General features: G+C 36.3%; 1 protein-coding gene across 1 annotated transcript; it reads right to left on the reverse strand.

Moving 5' to 3' along the window:
- Nucleotides 1-616: 616 nt before the first annotated feature.
- LOC125832174 (uncharacterized) lies at nucleotides 617-16869 on the reverse strand. The gene is made up of 24 exons (XM_049511325.1): nucleotides 16494-16869; nucleotides 15392-15751; nucleotides 14494-14623; nucleotides 13292-13467; nucleotides 12277-12350; nucleotides 12072-12107; nucleotides 11862-11952; nucleotides 11729-11788; nucleotides 10489-10753; nucleotides 9026-9225; nucleotides 8780-8881; nucleotides 8399-8509; nucleotides 7658-7723; nucleotides 7468-7566; nucleotides 6249-6482; nucleotides 5791-5913; nucleotides 5377-5463; nucleotides 4356-4667; nucleotides 4018-4205; nucleotides 3838-3940; nucleotides 3610-3755; nucleotides 1781-1860; nucleotides 1323-1498; nucleotides 617-1048 (listed from the first exon to the last, which is right to left on the reverse strand). The coding sequence occupies exons 1-24, from the start codon at nucleotides 16851-16853 to the stop codon at nucleotides 857-859; spliced, it is 3771 nt and encodes a 1256-aa protein (XP_049367282.1). The 5' UTR covers nucleotides 16854-16869; the 3' UTR covers nucleotides 617-856.
- Between the last annotated feature and the right edge of the window lie 3390 nt (nucleotides 16870-20259).

The following is a 20259-nucleotide window of genomic DNA, read 5'->3' on the forward strand; positions in this document are numbered from 1 at the left end:
GCTTGGTAGTTTCTGCTTCCTATCCAGTGTAGTTATTTGCTCTACATATTACATAGGTTTTTTATGAGACTAATCCTTCTGAGTAAAGGATCTATCGAAAACAATCTCTCTCTACCCTACACTACAAATGTAGGGGTGAAGATTGAGATGTTGGTTGTGATCACAGTTTGAGAGAAATTTCAGTGCTTACGTCTCTGCTAAGCAATCATGTGGAGTATCCAATTTCATTGACTTAGTTTATTCATCTAGTTGCTTATTTACGAGGTTAATGACATGATCCTGGTCTTCCAACCCTACCTCCAATTGTGGGATTACACTAGATATGTTGTTTTATGAGAAAACAGCCTCTCAACCCTACAAATGTACAGGTAATGTCTTCTATCCAATTTCATCAACTTAGTTTATTCATCTAATTGTTGATTTTCGAGGTTAATGACGTGATCATGATCTTCCAACCCTCCCTCCACTTGTGGGATTACAATGGATTATGTTGTTTTATGAGACTAAATAAGAACTCGGCCTATGTAATTGAATAAGCTACTCAAGACCAACCAAACATCAGGATGGTGTCTCAAACACCATATCAATGATTTATGAAGTGGATACACAAGGTTTTCAGTACTTCAACCCTTTTCCTACAAGAAACTGAATATATAAAAAGTTAAAACAAAGCAGCATGATATATAAGCAAATCACTCGGAAAATTTCCCACAAACGTGTCCCAAAATACAATTGGCTAACCAATTCTGATCAGATAATATAATAGATCGTGCAAGTATCCAGAAACTCACTCACATTACCTATTTCTTTAACAAAATAAACATCCCAAAATATTTACAGTTAGTTTTCCTCAAGACTAAGGTAAGCTCTGTGCACTGGGCAGCACATCATTATGCCGCGCCTCACCCAAGACATTACTGGCACTAGTTTCCAATTCTGAATTTCCTCGTTCTTGACTTGCAGTGCTAATGGAATATGCACTTCCTGGAACATTCACTAGAAGTTCATCCTCGTCTTTGTTCTCTTCAACATCAGAATGCCGTGAACCCTGAAATAAATAGCAAAATGGAAAAGAGGACTTAATCTCATAGTAACAGCATACGATGCCAACAACCCAGAACCGTGTGCCACAAATAGGATTGCCACATCAATAGGCCAAAGTGATATAAATTACAATTAATTTTGCAAATACATCCTACTCACTGAGATAAATATCTGTACTATCCCCAGCCCAATTATAGTTTCCAAGATCTTTTTGTGTACAAACTACCTTATCACATGATTATTGACGATTAACTAGCGAAGTCTAGAAAAGTACACACCTCTGGTTCATCCACTTTTTGCTTGAGTTTATTAATAGTTTTGAGGTTGCTCATGACAGCTTTGAGTTTCTTCTTTGCCACAAGTCTAGTCAAACGCCGTTCTGTATGTTGAGTAGCAGTGACATCAGCATGACAAGCAACACATAATGTCCTCATGTTCTCTAGCCTACATTCACCTGCAAGAATTTCAAAAGACAAGAAGATGGGAGTGGGATTTTCAAGTGAAAAAGTAGATACGCGATGCATAAAAAGGTCAGAAAAAAGAAGGGACTAAGTAGGAAGAGGAAGGTAGAGGGCGAGGGGAAAGAGAAAGGAAAATTGCTTGCACAAAAATAGAAATGAGAAAAGAGAGTAGAGAGAACCAGAGATCATCCGAGTAAATCTATCAAAAACTTCAAGAGGATGACCCTTGAACAAAAACTTTGCAAGAAGAAGGAAGAGTTTCTCTTGTCATTTACCTCCCCCTTTATATACAGGTATAATGTGATCCGCATGCCATGCATTGCCATCAATAGGGTCCTGAACAAGCTTTTGAAATCTGCCAAATGCAAACAATTAACTGGTATTCCAGCAAATACATAGACCACTGAGGAACAACAAACTAAAGCTGATGGTTCTTTTGTGTTATTTGCCTTGCACCCATTCCAATTTTTCTAGTTTGTCCAACACTAATGTGATGTTTGTGGAGGGGGGAGGCTGTTTAAGCAAATAAAAACTGTTCACATAGTTAACCCCCCCCCCCCCCCCCCAAAAGCTCCCTTACTTTAACATATAGGATTAAAGTTAATTATACGTGTGTAGTAGGAGGGTGGGGAATGTAGGCATATCTTCTGAAAAGCTCCACGCATCTTAAATCAGTAGACTGGAATTCTTAAAGTGAAGTATATGCCATCAAGGTATGTAGTTCCTAAATCAGTAGACTAGAATTCTTTTATGTTCTTGAAGACTAGTTGTCATGCCACTGCTACCTCCACGCATCTTAGATAAAGGACAAGAGGGTAAAATTGCCAGGAAATGAGAGATGCTCAGGGTTGGAATTTAAGGTTTTAGGAGACCTTTAAATGATTGAGAGGTGAATAGCATGGTTGATTTATTAATATCCTAGAACGATGCAAGGAACTCAATAACAGTGAAAACAAACTGTTATGGGCTCCAGGGGAGATTCTCAGTTGGAGCAGCTTACAAAAACTGTCAGAGGACACACACTCAACCAAGCTACTGGCCATGGAAAATTATCTGGATGCCCTGTTTTACTTGGCTCTTAGCAAAACAGGTTGTTCTCACGCAGGATAACCGTATGAAGAAGGGCCTCCATTTGTGCTCCAGATGTTTTTTTTGTGAATGTGAGGCAGAGACAATAAATCATCTCTTTTTACACTGTAAGGAGACTGAAACTTTGGCACATTTTCATGAATACAAGGTTCATCAATTGGTCTATGCCAGGAAACATAAAGGAAGCTTTGGCATGTTGGAATCGGGATGGAAATCAGTCAGGGCACAGGGAGAGCTGGAAGATTGTCCCAGTCTGCAATTGGTGGACTATTTGGCTGGAAAGGAATCAGAGATGTTTTGAGAACAAGAGCTGCTCTAGGGAGAAGATGAAATTGAATTGTTTAGCTCTTTTCTATTATTGGTGTAAACATGAATATCCTCATGAGATGAGGATATCCCTAGTATCTTAGAATTCTTAATGAGTTCATAGGAAAACAGGCACAGCAACACTTTCGTATTTCTGATTGTAAGTATTACTGTAATGCGTCCTGAGTATTCCTTTGTTTATAATACAAGTTACCTTTTCTCAAAAATATTGCCAGGATGTTCTAGGATAGGAGGTGGCATTTCAATATACCTAGGAATTATGATAGATCCTTCCCTCTGACAAAAAGCAACATGTACATTCTTAATAGCTAAACATACTCATCATAATTTTACACCAAAAACACAATACACAAAATAACATCAGAAATGATAAAAATGAAATAAAATAGTTGAATAAGGACATGAACAAACAAAAGGAAGAAAATGAAGCTAGTACTAGGAGGAACACAAATAATTATCAAAAAGAAGGGTACAGGAAAACAGAAATGTTCCTTGTTGCACACGAGCTACACATTGTGCTTAAACATAACTGATACAGGCGTGTTACTTTCTCTTTCTTGAGATGGTCAGTACATATTTAATTATGGCTTAAGACAATTACATATATGTATACACCGGGAAGAAAAACAATGCGGAAAAACATAAGACCTTGGCATGAATGGAATGCTCTTCTAAGTTGCGTACTTACAATTTCTTACGCTTAACCAAATTTGGGGCTACTTTGCCGATATACTCTTCGCGACTCTCAATTGACAATGCTCTGATGCGCTCCACAAGTTTGTGGCAGTCTAGTTGGCAGTTTGTGCAAATGCCACGCTCAATTTTGAAAAGTGCCTATAAGTACCAAGGTTCAACAACTAAAGGATTTCTTGCATGAGCAAAACTCATTTTAGTAAAAATATAAGTGAAAACATACATTACGGATTGATCTATTATTAGTTCTAAGGTGATACTCCTCACAGCAGTTCAAGCTACAGAAGAGATCTTCAAAGTAGTCAGGAGTTTTAGCATTGGCATTCCTGGAAACAAAGTCAACAAAGCATTGGTGACCCAAACATTGTCCTCATTTTTACCCAAAATAATCATTTGAACTCACCTGCAAGGAGTTTGACAGAGCTTGCAGAGTGGTTCATCCTTGTCGGACCACCCCTGTGTGTACAGTTTCTCTTGCTTCCCTTTCCCGTTACAAAGATGGATCTTCCTCCAGACAGCATTTGGGGGTAAGGGATAGCTAAGTTCGTCCAACGGTGTAGTTCTCCTCTTACTTCTACCTTTCAGCAGTCCCTGAAAGAAAAACACCAATACATTCTAAAGAGTTAAAACCACCTTCCAATTCTGATGAGTCAAAAACAGATATAACCAGAGGTAAGTCACTAATGAAAGGCTAATGATTTGGGAACAAACTCAAAGACAAAAGAAAAGAAAATAGCATACCCCATTATCGTGATTAAGGTTTTCATTTAAATAGGACAACTCAACACATAACGGAAGTTGCAAGGCCTTTCCAATCAGTTTCCTTCGTTCGATTGCACTCAACTTGCTCCATTGTTTGAGGAATTCCACGAGAGCATACTGGCAACTCATATACTCGTTGATATTATTATAAGCTGTTTTCTCAACTTCCTTGGGAGGGGGCAGTTTTAGAGAAACTTCCTCTGGCCGGAAATTCTTAAAAAGTGGTTTTGGTCTGGAATCAATTCCAGGAATACAAGAGTACAGGTGAATCCTTCCTGTATATTGGCTGACCTGAAACCATAGAAATCCAAGCACTCAACCAAATCAAAACTAACTCAACATCAACAAAGCAAACTGCAGATGTACATCCCCACCCACCCACCCACCCCTCCCTGGTAGGGGGGAGGCTACTGGTCAAGAAACCACTAGTCTGAAGTGTCATGAGTTTGAATCCTGGCTGAGTTGGCATTCATTACTTCTTTCTTTACTGTGTGGAGAAAGCTAAATAATGATTACCATTTGATGGAAAGTTGACCTTAAACAATCTGTAATCTGTATAATTAATTGGATATCTAGGTCTTCTTCTAAAGTAATATCCTCAAGACGCCTCAAGACGCAAATAAAACTTAGGTATCCAAAATATAACCCTTCGTCTATGCCAACGCCAATTTGTTATACTTTTGATACCATTTTTAAGAGCAGGAATGATCTTAAAAAAATGCAAAGGAACAAATAAAGTTTAGGGAGTCCAAGATTATAACCACATGTTAAACAAGGGAAGTGCATGAGTTCCATTAATATCAAGCAGCAAGCACTTTATGACAACGAGAATGAGCTTTATGCTGATATGTATATTCATCAACTAGGAACATTGTGATTCTGGTTAACAGCCAAACCCTCATCCCTGCACTCCTTCCCAACATTTCAGCTGGATTGGAGGGGAAAACAGGTGACAAGGAGATAGGCATAGCCAATTAAGACAAAATCTATATAATTTTACCTCAAAACGGAGCAATTCTACTTGGATAGAACTGCTTGTTACAAGTATTTCTCCATTTACTTCTAATTCAGGGGATGCACCTTTTCCCTACATTCTCAAATCACGAGTAACATAGTAAGTGTGGGTCCATACAACCCTCCAAAATACAAGAAAGAGGGTAGGTTTGTGGGCACAGAAATAAAAGATTAGAAGTATGATTAATTTTTCAACGGAAAAGGGTTCAAATGCCCTTGAACTATGTGAAATTGAACAAAATTGCCTTCCATTAATAGTTTGGTCTAAAAATCGATGGTAGGGGCATTTTTAGACCAAAATATTAACTGAGGGCATTTTTGTTCGATTTCACATAGTTCAAGGGCATTTTTTATCCTTTTCCAGTTTTCAATGATATAAGAACAGAAATCCAGGTAATACCTTGTCTTGTAAGTCCTGTTCTTTGGCTTCATTAACATCTATACAATGTGAAGAACTAAAGTCATCATCCGAAACTTTCGCTCTGCAAGAAGATTCTTCATGCCCCATGGTGGAAGTAGTGGGCTTCCCATTATCAAGACAAGCAAAAGAAGGCCAGATCAAGCAAAATCAGAAACAAGAAGCATGTCGAATAAACCAAAACGCAAGATTGGTCACATAAAAATGTAATTGAAGCTCCGTAGAGCATGCAATTTTTGGATTAATTCTTTAATACCACTTAAAAGCATAAGTTAAATCTAAGTGGAGTAACTTTTAAATATCTTTTCCAACTAAATAAAAAAGAGCTGGTGAAATCATGGGCTAAAAAACGAAGTGAGTGCGAAGGAAGATGTTCTAGGGCATTGGGGGCTTTAATGTAGTATAGACATAAAGTGGCACCCGACCGATGCAATACCTACCATATTGTGGAGGTCTGATTTCGGTGAGAGTGAGCTAGTTCCGTCCTGTTTATCATCAATCCTGTAGGTATCACAATGAGGTTCAAAAGGATCTAAATCTAGATGAGCGCCTTGGACTTCAGTTACAGTTGTTTTTTCTCCTGCAACTTCACCATTTCCAGCTTTCTCAGTTATTAAATGCTCACTCTTCTTTTCTCTGACATCCAATTCCTCAAGGTAAGAAATATCATTAACCTATTTGCCAGACCAAGCTTACCGTCAATAGAAAATCACATTCATACCAAAGGACAAAAGTCAAGGACAATTATGCTAATAAAGTCAAACAGGAGGTAACAGACCTTACTGTCAATCTTTAAGAGAAATACAGCAAACAATAATGTCAAGAGTAACACAAGATAGGTGTCAGTTGCATATACCTTTTAAGGCTAAAATAAGGGTACCAAAGAACACATCATTAAGGGAAACCTTAGGGGACTAGACTATGAACAAATACCTATAGAGGATAAATAATCTCCACGGATCGATAAATATACGATGCAAGTTAAACCCGAAACGGATGATTATCAACATAAACCTTACTCAGGAACCAGATAAACAGTAAAGAAGAACCACCATGCTAACATTCAGGAATCGGATGACATTTTAATTTAATTGGTTTATAAAAGTCTGTCTAGACAGCCTAACTGCACAACCCAATGGAGAGCACATGCACAAAAGATTCAGAAATTCACCACTCACTACCAAAATTGGAAGATTTGATTAGCTTCTATTTTTCAAAGCATTTTAATTTATTGTTTGATCAAAGTTTGTATAATTGTTCCACTACAACTTTAACTTTCAATCGCAAATTACCTAGTTTACCATAATGTGATTTGATCTTTAATCTATTTAAGAAGCACAAACCATAGAAAATTCATATGATATTCTTAAGGAGACCTGAGTCTTCATGGTAGTTTTTCTTTAGTGAGATGTTATATCAAAGTAAATTCTCATCTTACTTCAGACTTCTAATGTAATATACAGCAAAAACATTAGTTGACTTATGTCATATTCAAGATGAGTAGATTCAATATTATCTTCTACTAAAATTGTAGGCCTTTTAATTGAAGCAAAGAAAACGCATGGATTTTAGCATTCGCAAGGTTCAACTTAAATAGAAAAATTTATAATTGCAAAGAACCATGTAATGTGCAAAAATGAATGAGTACTCCAATAATACCTCTATTGCCTGTAAAGCATCATACTTCCCATCCATTGTAGATGAAACTTGACGCAAACTTGTATTAAGTTTTTGCCATCGAAGCTCATCTGAAGTATCCTGGAAAGAAGGTATTAAGTAAAATTAACAAAAAATAATTTCCCAAGTGAACCTAACATTAATGCGCAATATATATTAAATAGAAAGTCACCTTTGCAATGAAAATATATACATTTACTCCCTTGGTTTGCCCTTGTCTATGAGCTCTACATTCGGCCTACAAATGTTTAGACTGCATATAAGCATCAAACAATCAGACAAGAACTAATGACTTTAACATTTAGAAGATGTTGCAGAAAAATGGACAGGCCAGTGAATGGGACACTGAATGTTGACATTGATAATGGAGAATAATTGGCACCCATAGCATCTACCACCAGCAAGGAAAATTGAAAACAAGCAAGAAGTCTATGTTAGGAACACTCACTATTGACAAAAGTGTCTAATATTAGTACACTTCAGCTTCCAATCTACACTGAAAATTTTAAGGGCTACCTTTCCTAGGATTACCACGTTAACCTCGGCGATATAAAAGCTTATGATCTGGCTTCATTAATGTGCAGGAGCACTGTGTATTCATGCTTGAGAACAGCCTATGTTAGTCAGAACCGCTTAGTGAAATTCAAGTTATATCTGTAGTATTCTATTAGTGCTGGCGCCTCACACATATTTGTACAATTATATTAAAAATCACCTCCCAGTTAGACAAGTGTGCAGCACAAAGTGAAGTAAGAGATTCAATGGATGTTATAAATCATAGATCAGTTCATTCATAGTGCCACCATTGAATAGAGCGAGAGCAAACAAAAACAGAGTAAGAAGTAGATTAGACTTCTAAGTAAATCATTTTCTTCACTGATACAACATGTTGATCAGGGTTTAACGGATTCACCTGTTGCATGTGAGCTGGTTTCGTTGGCAACTCCAAGAACACGACATGTTGTGCTGATGTTAAGTTCAGTCCAGAGCCCCCTGAGAGTATTCCAACAAGCGCAATCTTAACCTGGTTATCAAAATCAAAACAAATCAGCAAAATTGTCTTCCTTTCAACTGCATAACGACATCCAAATTAATGGCAGAAACAGAGAACCATCAACACCAAAATACAAAAGGAAGAAATCGATCTATATCCAATGAAATCTATTTCATTCATGAAATTGTAAATGCTGCTTAAGCCTTCAATTAGTCACATGTGCAGGCAAAGGAATTTGTTTGGACTGCCTCATAAAAAGTAATGATGTATGCCAAATTATCTGGAGAAGGATTTATGAACCTCATTTGCTGATTGAAATGATTGAATAGCCAACTGTCTATCACCAGGCAATGCATTTGCATCAATGCGAATATAATCAATAGCTTTCTGACAAAGAAACTCCTACACAAGAGACGACAATGATGGGAACGAGTCAAACCAAGAGAAATTTAATGACTTTGTTAATACATCAAAAAGAAGTGTGCAATTTTTCCATGCACATAGACATGTGGTGTCTATTTTAACATGTATTACAAGGGATTCCACCTGAACACCATCAAGAACTATATGGTGATGAGCAAATATTATCATTTTATGACAACTGCGACTTGCTTCCATCATTTCTTCACCACCCAATTCAGTAATGATTGGATGTATAGAGAGCCACTCATAGAATCCTGGCAACTTTGCAATGCCAAGCGCTTCGTCATAGAGCTCTCTTAAAGATATAGAACAGCCAGTATCATCTGACAAGAAGACAAAAAGAGGTGCAAGTATGTTAAAAACCTTTCAACAAATACAAACTTCACAGGTAATTCCTCTGTAAGGTAAATAATTTTATTGATATTGGGGAAATCACCATATATAAGCAATATAATAAAAAGTAGAAGCCTACATTAAACATGGTTCATTGCAAAAGTCATGCAATCATCTATACGGACCAGGAACTCAAAGGTGCATCAATAGCAAATCCGAAACAAGAGGCAATTCCTCAGATGCAAATATTATTATTCTTCAGACTACCTACATAAAGAGCTAGGGGTAAAACATCACATGCTGAAGGGTCCTTTAACCATGTAGCACTAATCCATGAATCACACTCAAAAGCTTGTCAAAATATAGCCTGGCCTTTTTATTCCTTTGCCTGTATTGCAAATAGTGCTGCAATTCCCTGAGAAATTAAGGTCTTGATAGTTACTTTATGGTCAAAAGGTCCATATAGTACAGAGTGTGATGTCTCATCTTCACATTCTTCCAGGTGTATTCCTCCACTATGAAAATCCACATCAGTTTCAATTAGTTTAGCACTACCATAATTTGCCCTTAAATTCACCAAAGAACATTAATTATGTTACTTTTCATTTTCTTATTTGTTTATTGTTCTTTTTGGATATGATTCAAAAGTGACCTATGTATGTGATTCTTGTACCATTGGTGCTTTACTAATAAAACTTGACCTTATCGGAAAAGTGGCCTACGTATCCATATTTTAGCTTTGGTGACAAATTGTGTTTTCACTCTTTAGTCTTCCCCATTTTAAAGAAACAAACAGATCCATGTATTAGGTCACAATTAGCTAGATGAAAAGTAGAGCTACCAGCAGTTTTAGTCCCTGAATTATTGGTAAAATTCTAATTTTATTCCTTGTGATATTCGACTTAACACATTAAACCTTCAATTACTTGAAATGTGCATTTTCGATCCATTTGCTTGTGAGTTGTGAATATCCACAAATTTCTAGAATTATTAACCATCCAACTATTTGATTACCCACGTGTCATGACAGTCCAACTACAATATAATTCCTAATATCACAAGGACCACCAAAATCAGAATTTACCAGTAATTGAGGGACCAAAAATATTATTATCCTTAAAAAGTAATATTGACTACTGCTATTTGCTTTTCATGCAAAACATAACAACTGGGAAAATGGATGAAAGCAAACAAGGAATAGCACCAAACAACAGAATCTAGTCCGAAAAATCTAGGGACATTTTAAAACATACCATCAACTCTTTCAGGACTTTCCACTTGCACATCTTCAGCAACAAACTTCAAATTTTCAAAAGCTTTCTCTACATCTTTAGCAGATGACTCATCACTGGTTACACCTTCAGCCTCTTTAGCACCACTGTTCCCAGATGTTCTGCCTTTCAACAAGTCAATGGTAGCCACCGCCTGAGAAATATCTGATTTCTTTAAAGTCAAACTAATAATTTGGCGTCGCAAGGGGGGTAACTGCAACAGCACATGCTCCTTCAAACGGCGTATCTGGATTATATAACAAAAGGAAAAATAAGAGCTAAATCTTCAACATCTGGAGGGAAAAAAAGTAGCAGGATACAAAAGAAATAACAGTGCAGCATTTCTAATTCTAATAATGCAGCTTATCTAATTAGATACTCATTATCTCAGTGGAAAACACTCTGTAATAAGATAGCAAGAGCTTGTGTACATGAATCCATGCTACTTCACTCCATGAAAAAATGACGACCTGGCTCACTATCTCGAGAGTCATAATGCAATTCTTCAACTGCAACCTTCTCAATTACTACTTTTTTAAGGTCTAATGTATATGTCAGAAAGTACATCATGTATAGTATGTTACGGAAAATAAATGTATCTATGTAAGTTGAGACAAAAAATTAATCAATTACTTGTTGGAGGGAGGGGACATATATTGAGAATTTTAACAACAACAACATACTCAGTGTAATCCCAAAAGTGGGATCTAGGGAGGGTATAGTTTATGTAGACCTAACCCCTAGTCCCCTACCTCATAGAGATAGAGAAAGGCTATATACAATAGGCCCTCAGCTTAAATAAACCCTTCCAAACAGTTTTAAAAAGGGGATACAGATATGGGAATTATGAGAATTTTAAGGTACAATTAAATTTGGTAATTGTTATTGGTTGTCATTAGCAAAAGCTGATCCTGATATATTGGAAAATGTAATCACAAAATATGGGCTTTACCAATTAAAAGTGCAATTGAGCGAATTTGGTTTCAAAATAAAGATATATAAGCTTATCTGGCTCATCATTAAATATCGAACTCTACTGTACAGCAATCTTCTGTCTGTCGAAATGAAATAGTGGATGGTAAACCAACCAACAGCAACATGACATCAGTTGTTTGACACCATGGTACTTACTCAAGTAGCTGAGAGTTGGATAATGAGGACAAAAAAAGTACATCATGAAATATACTATGAATTGAAGCCACAAGGAGCTACAAGGTCATACCATAACAGTTTGCTTCAGTAACACATTTAACTCTTCCAAGCGAGCCCCCTTTGAGAAATCCTGCAAGAACCAAACCATGAACATTTTCCAGCAGGATGGCCTCTCATTCAATATGTGAAGGAACAAGAATCACCTGGAAAACCTTCCCTTGGCAGCCATGAATGAGTCTAACGTTGCAGTAAGTCTTTGCAAAGTCATATTTAGTCTTTCCAAGTAAACCGGGCCTAGATAAAAGAAGTATGAGAAGAGGATTAATGACCATTGAAAAATAAAAAAAATAATGACCATTTCAGATCAACAGAGTAAAAGGTACTCAGAGAAAATGGAGAAATAAGGAACTCACCATACGATGTTTATCTGATGAAAGATGTCATAAGGTCTGCGAGCATTTAGGAAAACAAGAAACAAGCATCAGAATGCAATTGATACATGCAGAAAATTGACATAACAGAAAAATTAAATGTACACTAGCAAGTTGAGACTGCCTTTAAAGGAGAACTGAACTTCAAAAACCATGCATCAGAAGAAGTGTCAATACATGCTACAACCTTGACAAAGATGGAGTCCCGGATAATAGAATTAAATGCTTGGCCTTTGCCGCAACATCAAGAACAGTTGTTATCTGTCAAACAACGAAAGAGAGCTTATGCTGGTGCAGTAAAATAATAATAGGTATTTTTTATGACAGAAATCACAAGAACTAGTGGAACACGGTTCGAGACTCAGTGGATAATGGTCTGCCCCTCTACACTTCTCTACTTAAATACCTAGCTTTGACTGTGAGTTTCGAACCAAGGCGTCCACCTTACCCACACATCACGTGGTGCGGTCTCACCACTAGACCAAAGTCCTGGAGGCTATTGCATATGTACAGTAACTAATCATGAAAAATGAGTCTCCCCTTTGGACATGCACTGTATTTCAAAGATTTGAATTAATGTTTGCTTCTCAGTTTGGTCCATTATTTCACTTTCAACTTTAAATGGAGATTTTGAAGTTTGAGGAGTATTTCAGGTGAAATAACAGTTTTCACTCACTAAACTTGAACTATTTTTCGTAGTGAAATTCATGTTCAAGCACTATTGAGAGGAACACTTTTTTCAATTTCAATCTGAAGTTTCAATGTCATGCATCATGCCTCATAAACTCAAGGAACAGTTATTGAAGAGAAAGCACACGCCTTCTTTAATCAAGATTTTCCTGTCTCTCAAAAGTTCGCTCTACCTATGTTCTTCTCTAACCTCCATGAACTATTATTTCTTGGCAAATGTATTATCTGACAGAGAACCAAGTCAGATTCTTCCACCTATACTTGACATGGACACTCTATCTACTTAGTATTTAGTCGGAAGGTTCCTAATGCCACTAATCAAATGTTTAGGGATCAATAACCCAACATTTTTCACCTCAACCATCACTTGGTATTATCCCAATCAATAAATAGTTGAACAAAAGTTAAAAATTTATATTGAAGTAAACACTGCTTTGACTAGTTACTTAGAAAATAACTTGACCTTGTCATCTAAAGATTCTCTAATTTTTTTCTCAGAAAGAACTGTGTACCTCTTCATTTTCACTTGCTTTCTTTGTGCAACGCAAATTATGTGATTCATCCACAACCAAGGTGGCCCATTCTTGTTCCAGCATGCTCTTCCTCAAACGACGAAGCATCGTAAATGATGTCACCACAACTCTTGGACATTTAGGTAAACGTGCAGGATTATCTTGGTGACCAAAAACTAGATGAAAAAATGAAAACATAAATGTGAATGACAGACCTAAAGCAGAAAACGAAAAAAAATCTATAAGGACAGCCAAGTTAGTCATGCTAGCTCTAGCTGAATGAAATTCATACATTTCGATAAATTCTAAACCAAGGAAACCAGCAGTATATTTGTTGTTTTGTTTATATAGAACTCAAATATAGTTAATAGCATGCAGCAGTTTTCCATCAGAACTTGATATAAAGGACCCCATAGAAACAAGGGGGAGAAATGGAATATACAAGGATAACAAAGAAACAGTTTTTTAATTGCAATTATACTAATGATAAAAGAATCATCTTCTATGATTTCTTTAGGTTGAGATCAACAAGTGATTTATTTGTTTTACACAAGAAGAGGTCTGCACTTCATACCTTGCAGTGAATTTTGCCATAATTAGTTGTTCATGCACAATACAGAGTCTGATCAAGGGTTCAGTGTTCAGTTATAGTCCCAAGAAGTTTACCCTTCATTAAAACCATTCAAAGAGAAAAGTTTTCCAAAGAAGGATGAGATCAGAACTCATTTCTCCTCATGAAAGTAAAAAGTAGGTAAAAACTAATTGGATAACACAATCAGTTTAATTTTTGCCTAACTAAACTTGAGTTAGAAGGAAAAATACGAGATAAATGAGAAATAAATGAAAATAGAAGGAAGAAAACAAGGGGGGGAAATACAAGAACATGAAAGCTCCACTCTAAATTTTCTTAAGGAGACAAGACGTGATAAAAAAAACAAGATAAGTCAACTACATTAATGACATAAATGCAGTCGTGAACAGTTAATGAACCCTAAAAATGATATGCTGAAACACCAATGTTGACAGTACCTATTTCAGGATCTTTAAATCAACATATACATGACAACAGCTTTTATAATAAAAAGACCATATGACTATGACTTCACTATGCATCATCTCTAGGCATCACTATTCAGAAAGAAAAAGAGGGAGATAAAGGAAAAGTAATGGTTATTGGCGGTGGGCAAGCTTGAAAACAGTACCCAGATGAATATCAGAAGGTAAACAAGGAAGCCAGCGCTCCAGTTCTTCAGACCATGGATATCTCAAAATAGCTGGGCAAACAATGAGCATAGGACCTTCATCCATGAAAGAACTTGCAATGGTGATTGCCTGAATACAAAATTTGAGTTAATATTAGAGGAAAAATTATTTGCATAAAATGTAAGCTCTGAAAGAAGGTATAGAATTTAGAATAATATTAGATTTTCAGAAAAAAACAGTTTTGAGGCGAAAACTCGCAGGGAGACGCGCACACATTAAGACACAAATAAAAAAAGAAAAAGAATTATAGAATTAACACCAATATAGACAACTGAGTTCATTGACATCCACAAAACACCAGACTACTGTTGCACCCCAACCCCAGTCTATGGTGCTAAGAGCTACAAAGAAGAATTTACCGCATAGCAGAAGTCTTCATCTTTAGTATCAGCCTAAAGCCATGCTTAAGCGTTCCTATAAATTTCCAATTTAAGAGCATTAAACTTTTTTCCTTAATCTTTGCGATATTCAGTTTAGCATAACTTCTACCAAATTTATTCCAGTCAAATCAAGCCAACTCAAGTATCAGAACTTGAACAAATTATCTTAACAATGTAGTTTCTCATCAAGTACTTGAATGGAGAAAAATCTAGCCTACAATGAGTTAAATACATTAAGAAGTGCACTTATCGACAAAGATTGGCCATCTTTCTAAACAGCTATTTACCTCAAACATACATCAACAGGAAGAAGATCCATATAAACTACTCGCAGTGTTCTAAGCAAGTGCATGATAGACTACATGGGCGCAAGATGAAGGGTGAAGCCAAGCTGAAATAGCAGGATTCTCAATCTGCTACTACTAAAATATTCAGCTATCTATTCCAGCAACATTACCTGGAGAGTTTTCCCTAGTCCCATTTCATCTGCAATGAGACATCGACCACCCCTTCTCAATCCGAATCGAACACCCTCGAGCTGAAAAGGATGAAGTGTATCCAACAATCTTTTAGGAAGTTTACTGATCAACTCATCAACCTTCTCATCGGGAAGATGCTCCGGCCTACAAGGTATCCATCGACCTGCGGCTAAGGAATTAGAAAGTCTCTCAACTACATTGAATGTTCCCCAAGGGATCTCTTCACATTCAATGCTTTTAGAGCTCTTTAGAGACCTCAGAACTGCTTCATAGTCTCTAAGATGATAGACACAAGCCTTTCCCCCACAAGTTGTTTGAGTGCAATGCAACACCGACACCTGATCAGAAAAACTAACATGGTTGAGTTCTTGGATTAATGTCTTGGCAACCAAGTAACTAAAACAATGACTGCCAAAAGATAAAAGGTACAGTTACCCGTAAAATTACTTAATCCATCATTTACTTGATCTACGACACAGAAGCATTGTATTAAATTAAGAGTTAGAGAGAATGTGCCTTTAAAGAAAGAAAGAGAGAGGTACACAGAGGTTTAACGACAGACCAATTCCCTCCTACTGAAATTTGCCAATGCTTTCAATTGCCAAAAATCTCATCCTCTTATCCATTAACTTAGGAGTAAATATACATTTAAGCCCACAAAAGATTAAATGTTGACATACATTAGATGTCAAATGAACAGAAGAAGAAAAAAAACCAACTTATGTATACAAGTTAGTGAAATTCTTGAGTACATAAAAACTAGCCCAGACCCATTCTATCCGTTGAAATTATTGCAACGCAACATATGATATCACACTACTATAATCCCCAATGAAGACATACATGTATAGACTAAACTAAGATACTATCTTGAGAAACCCCAGTGAGGACATATTTGTATAGACTAAAACTAACATACTATCTTGATAAAAGTTCTTACACATGAGATTCTTGCAACCCAACATACAAGTTCTTGAAATTCTTGCGGACATAAAAATTCTATCAGTTAAAAGTCCTGCAACCCAACATATGATTTCACACTACTAAAACTAACATACTATCTTGATAAAAAGTTCTTACACATGAGAGGCAATCTCTGAGTTTCTCCAAACAATTGTTTTCACCCGGATAAGTAAACCCTTGCAGGGGCACGGGAGTGACACAGAACGAGTCCGGCGAGCAGATTTCAAGCCTGGCCCTAAATCTTTGGGGTGGAGGACTAGGGGTGCAGGGGTTTGGAGGTGGGTTAACGGGAGAGGGTGTTTGAGGCTTATGGAAGTCAACATTACCGGAGAGCTTTCTGCATTTGAAAAGCTTCCAAGAATTGTTATTGGGTTCAGAAATTCGGTCTTTGCGCTTCGCCAAAGCAGCAAGACGATTGGCTTCGGCCCGATTTCTTTGCTCTTCAGTGATTTCTTCTTCTTCTTCTCCGTTGTCCATTTTCTTCAATGAGTGAGAGGAACTGGTGGAGATTATGGGGTCTTATAAAGGTGAAAGCCGCGCGGCATTCTGGTTTCTTGATTTGAACCTCGTTGCGTGGGTTTTGTGCTACTTTTAAAATTTGTTACTCCTATTTAAATTAAATAGATTAATATTAAACGTGTTTTAATTAAATATTTTCAATTGAATTTCTTTTGTATATTTAATCTCATTTATCCATTATATATATATATATATATATATATATATATATATATATAATATAATAAGTTAATCATACTCATCTGACAATATTTCTAATTTTAGATATGGTGAATTAAAATCATCAAAGTCTACCAAAATAATTAATTAGGGATACTTCATATGGATTTGCATATTCATGAAATGGATTGGCTTATATTACAAGGCAAATATGTGTTACTATATACCTTGATATAACTTGAGGTTTCAGGTTTGAGTCCCCCTGGTACGAAGTCGCTTTTGTTAGGAAGTGTTTTTCCCTCTGGGACTTCCCGATGCGAATCTGAATTTAGTCGGGCTACAAAGTGAATACCGGACATAACAAAAAAAGGAATAAAACACTTGTACCCCAAAAAGGAAACTATTTACAAGCATCTACCAGCTTACTTTCATACCCTCTATTTCTAGCTGCTAATGCGCATCAAAATATACATTTACTCTGATGGTATCAAAGAGGAAGAAACAGTGTTATAGTGAAAAACACTACTCAGTTTCTCCTTGATACGATTAGAGTATATATATACTCTGATAGCATCAAAGAGGAACATGCAGAGTAAAAAAAACTGTTCAATTACTATTTGATATCATCAAAGTATATATTGATACCATCAGATTATATATACTCTAATGATATTAAGGATGAAGAAGCAGTGGTTCAGTGAAGAGAACAAGGGAGCAATTGGGTAAATAGTTTGGGTTGTGGGTCCAATCAGGATAAACATTTATTGGTTTGAGTCCAATTTGGGCAAATACTTTGCCTAATGGGTCCAATTTGTGTAGTTTTCCAAAAAAAATAAAAATACAAAATTACAAAACAAGCCTATTTTTTAAAGATATGTAAAAACGAAAACAAATAGTATTAAATAAACGTCTAGAAATTTCTTGGTTTGGAGCCCAATTTTAAATGGGCTGAACCCAAACAACGGGAGGGGTTGGATAGGCTTCAACTTTAATTTCATAAACAGGAAAATCATTGCAGTTTTAGCCATTTTACCTAATAAAGACATTATAAACTATACTACAACTCCCCTGCCACTGATCAGATACATGTATCTAAGCAGATTCTAAGGTTGTGCCAAATGAAATTATGAACTTTGCAAACAGTTTTATTTTCAGGCTTCATCGGATACGCGAAATAAATCGATTATCTATCATTGGCATTCGTTTGGTTAAATTGTTAACTACATCCAATGCTCTAAACTTGTCACACTCAGTTGATAGAGTGTGTATTCTAATGAGGGATGCAGAGTCCACATCTACTCCCATTTTTTGTCTATTGACGACCCCTGTAACATGTGGCATACCAGTTAAGTCAAACAAAATGTTGTATATCTTACGAATTTAGACACTTCTTTTTGAGACGCTAAAAGATCGTTTTTTCCAAAAAAATGTCACTACTATTCGTCAATTAGACAAAAATGGTGTAGTATAGATGAGATTTACTAACAGTACTAGTATGAATTTGCATGGCAACGACAAGAAGTTCAATAATCTCATCTGGTGAAAGATACCTTCATTATTCATTAGAGTAACAATTACACAAAGTCGAGGCTCAATGCAAATCCCGAATCATCTCTAATAAATGACTGATGACATCTTTCATTAAACTATGGATCATATGGAGAACAGAGATAAGATTCTTTCTCATACCAATCCAAGGAACATGACTGGAAACACTTATAAAATGTGAAAACAAAAAAAAATTAATTACGAGGTGCCCACCATGAAGAGACATACAAATCTAAGCACACGCACAAAATTGTTGAAATATTCAGTTTTGTATCCAAAAACATCACAAATTTTATCCGTTCAGACGCGACTGGTACGTGATGCATGAACATGTTGCAGAATCGACAATTGTAGTAGGGAACAGGGGACCAACCTAAGTAGGCAGGATTCATAACTATGAAATTATCAGCCAACCTTGCACTTGATGGCAAAATGCTGCCAATTTACTTGACAAGTTTTAGCCACAAGAATGGACGCTACTTTATTTTTACAGAGTGTCTCTGTTTCTTCATGGTGTCTAAGCTGGCAAATGATTTAATACATGTAATATAAAACACCCTTTGTAAAGGAATTTCACTTACTTCTACACATTACTATTTGCCGAAGTTTAGGTGATCAGAGTTACCTGATACTTTTGGTATTTGTACTGGTGAGTGGTAACATGTATATGATAGAATAATTGTGCACAAGCTAGCCCGGACATGTAGCACAATTGTTAAAATAAATACTGACAAAGAAACCTCAATTTAATATGCTGAGATCTTTACATCCTTTGGAAATCAGTGAGGAGAGCGACAAGACGTAACTATAGATCTATAATTACCGCAAAATCCTTTATTTGTTGCAGTGTATCTTAATCAGAGGTATCAAAGTAGACTTCTTAAATAAAAATAATCTTACGAATTCAAATTTATCAAAGACCCTAATTAAAGCTGTCAAAATGGGCTGACCCAAACCAATCCAACCCTAACGGGCTAGAAAGTTAAATGGGTTGGGACGGGTTGGCCTTCAACCAAAAAATGAATAATATTACTCTCTTAGAAAGAGTATCTAAGAGTATTGAACGTTGACGTCTATGAAGACGACATCAATACATACAAATTTTCATTTATGAATCACACACTTTGGTGAATACTTACAAAAATACATTTATGAATCACACACTTCGGTGAATACTTACAAAAATACATAATAGTTAATGTAAGATTTAGCTGAAAAATGTTTATCATTCCACCATTCCTCCCACAAAAAACTAGGTAGTTTAAAAGACTTGATTTTTTATTTTTTAAAATATTTATTGATAAAAACTTTACAAATAAAACACTACTAAAAATATATATAAAATATTTTTGAATATTCGTAGTCTACGGGCTGGCATCTGAGGCTTGCGGGTTGGGCCAAATGAGGCTGGGCTAAAAAGCCTCGTTCCTAAATGGGCGAAAAAATTAGGCCCAACCCCACTTAATTCAAGAATTGGGTTGGACCGGCCTAGCGGGCCAAGCTCTAACCCTAATACAAATATCGTGCACAAAATTCTAAGAAATTAATTGAAAAATGGGGTCTCCAATATTTTGGGACCTAAAACCCATGCTTTAGTTGCTTCAACCCCAGTTGCCGGCCATGTATTGGACCTAAGTATGTGATGGACATGACATAT

This window comes from Solanum verrucosum, unplaced genomic scaffold (assembly GCF_900185275.1).
Source record: "Solanum verrucosum unplaced genomic scaffold, falcon-dt-bn FXZP01000009.1, whole genome shotgun sequence".
In the NCBI taxonomy this organism is placed as follows: domain Eukaryota; kingdom Viridiplantae; phylum Streptophyta; class Magnoliopsida; order Solanales; family Solanaceae; genus Solanum; species Solanum verrucosum.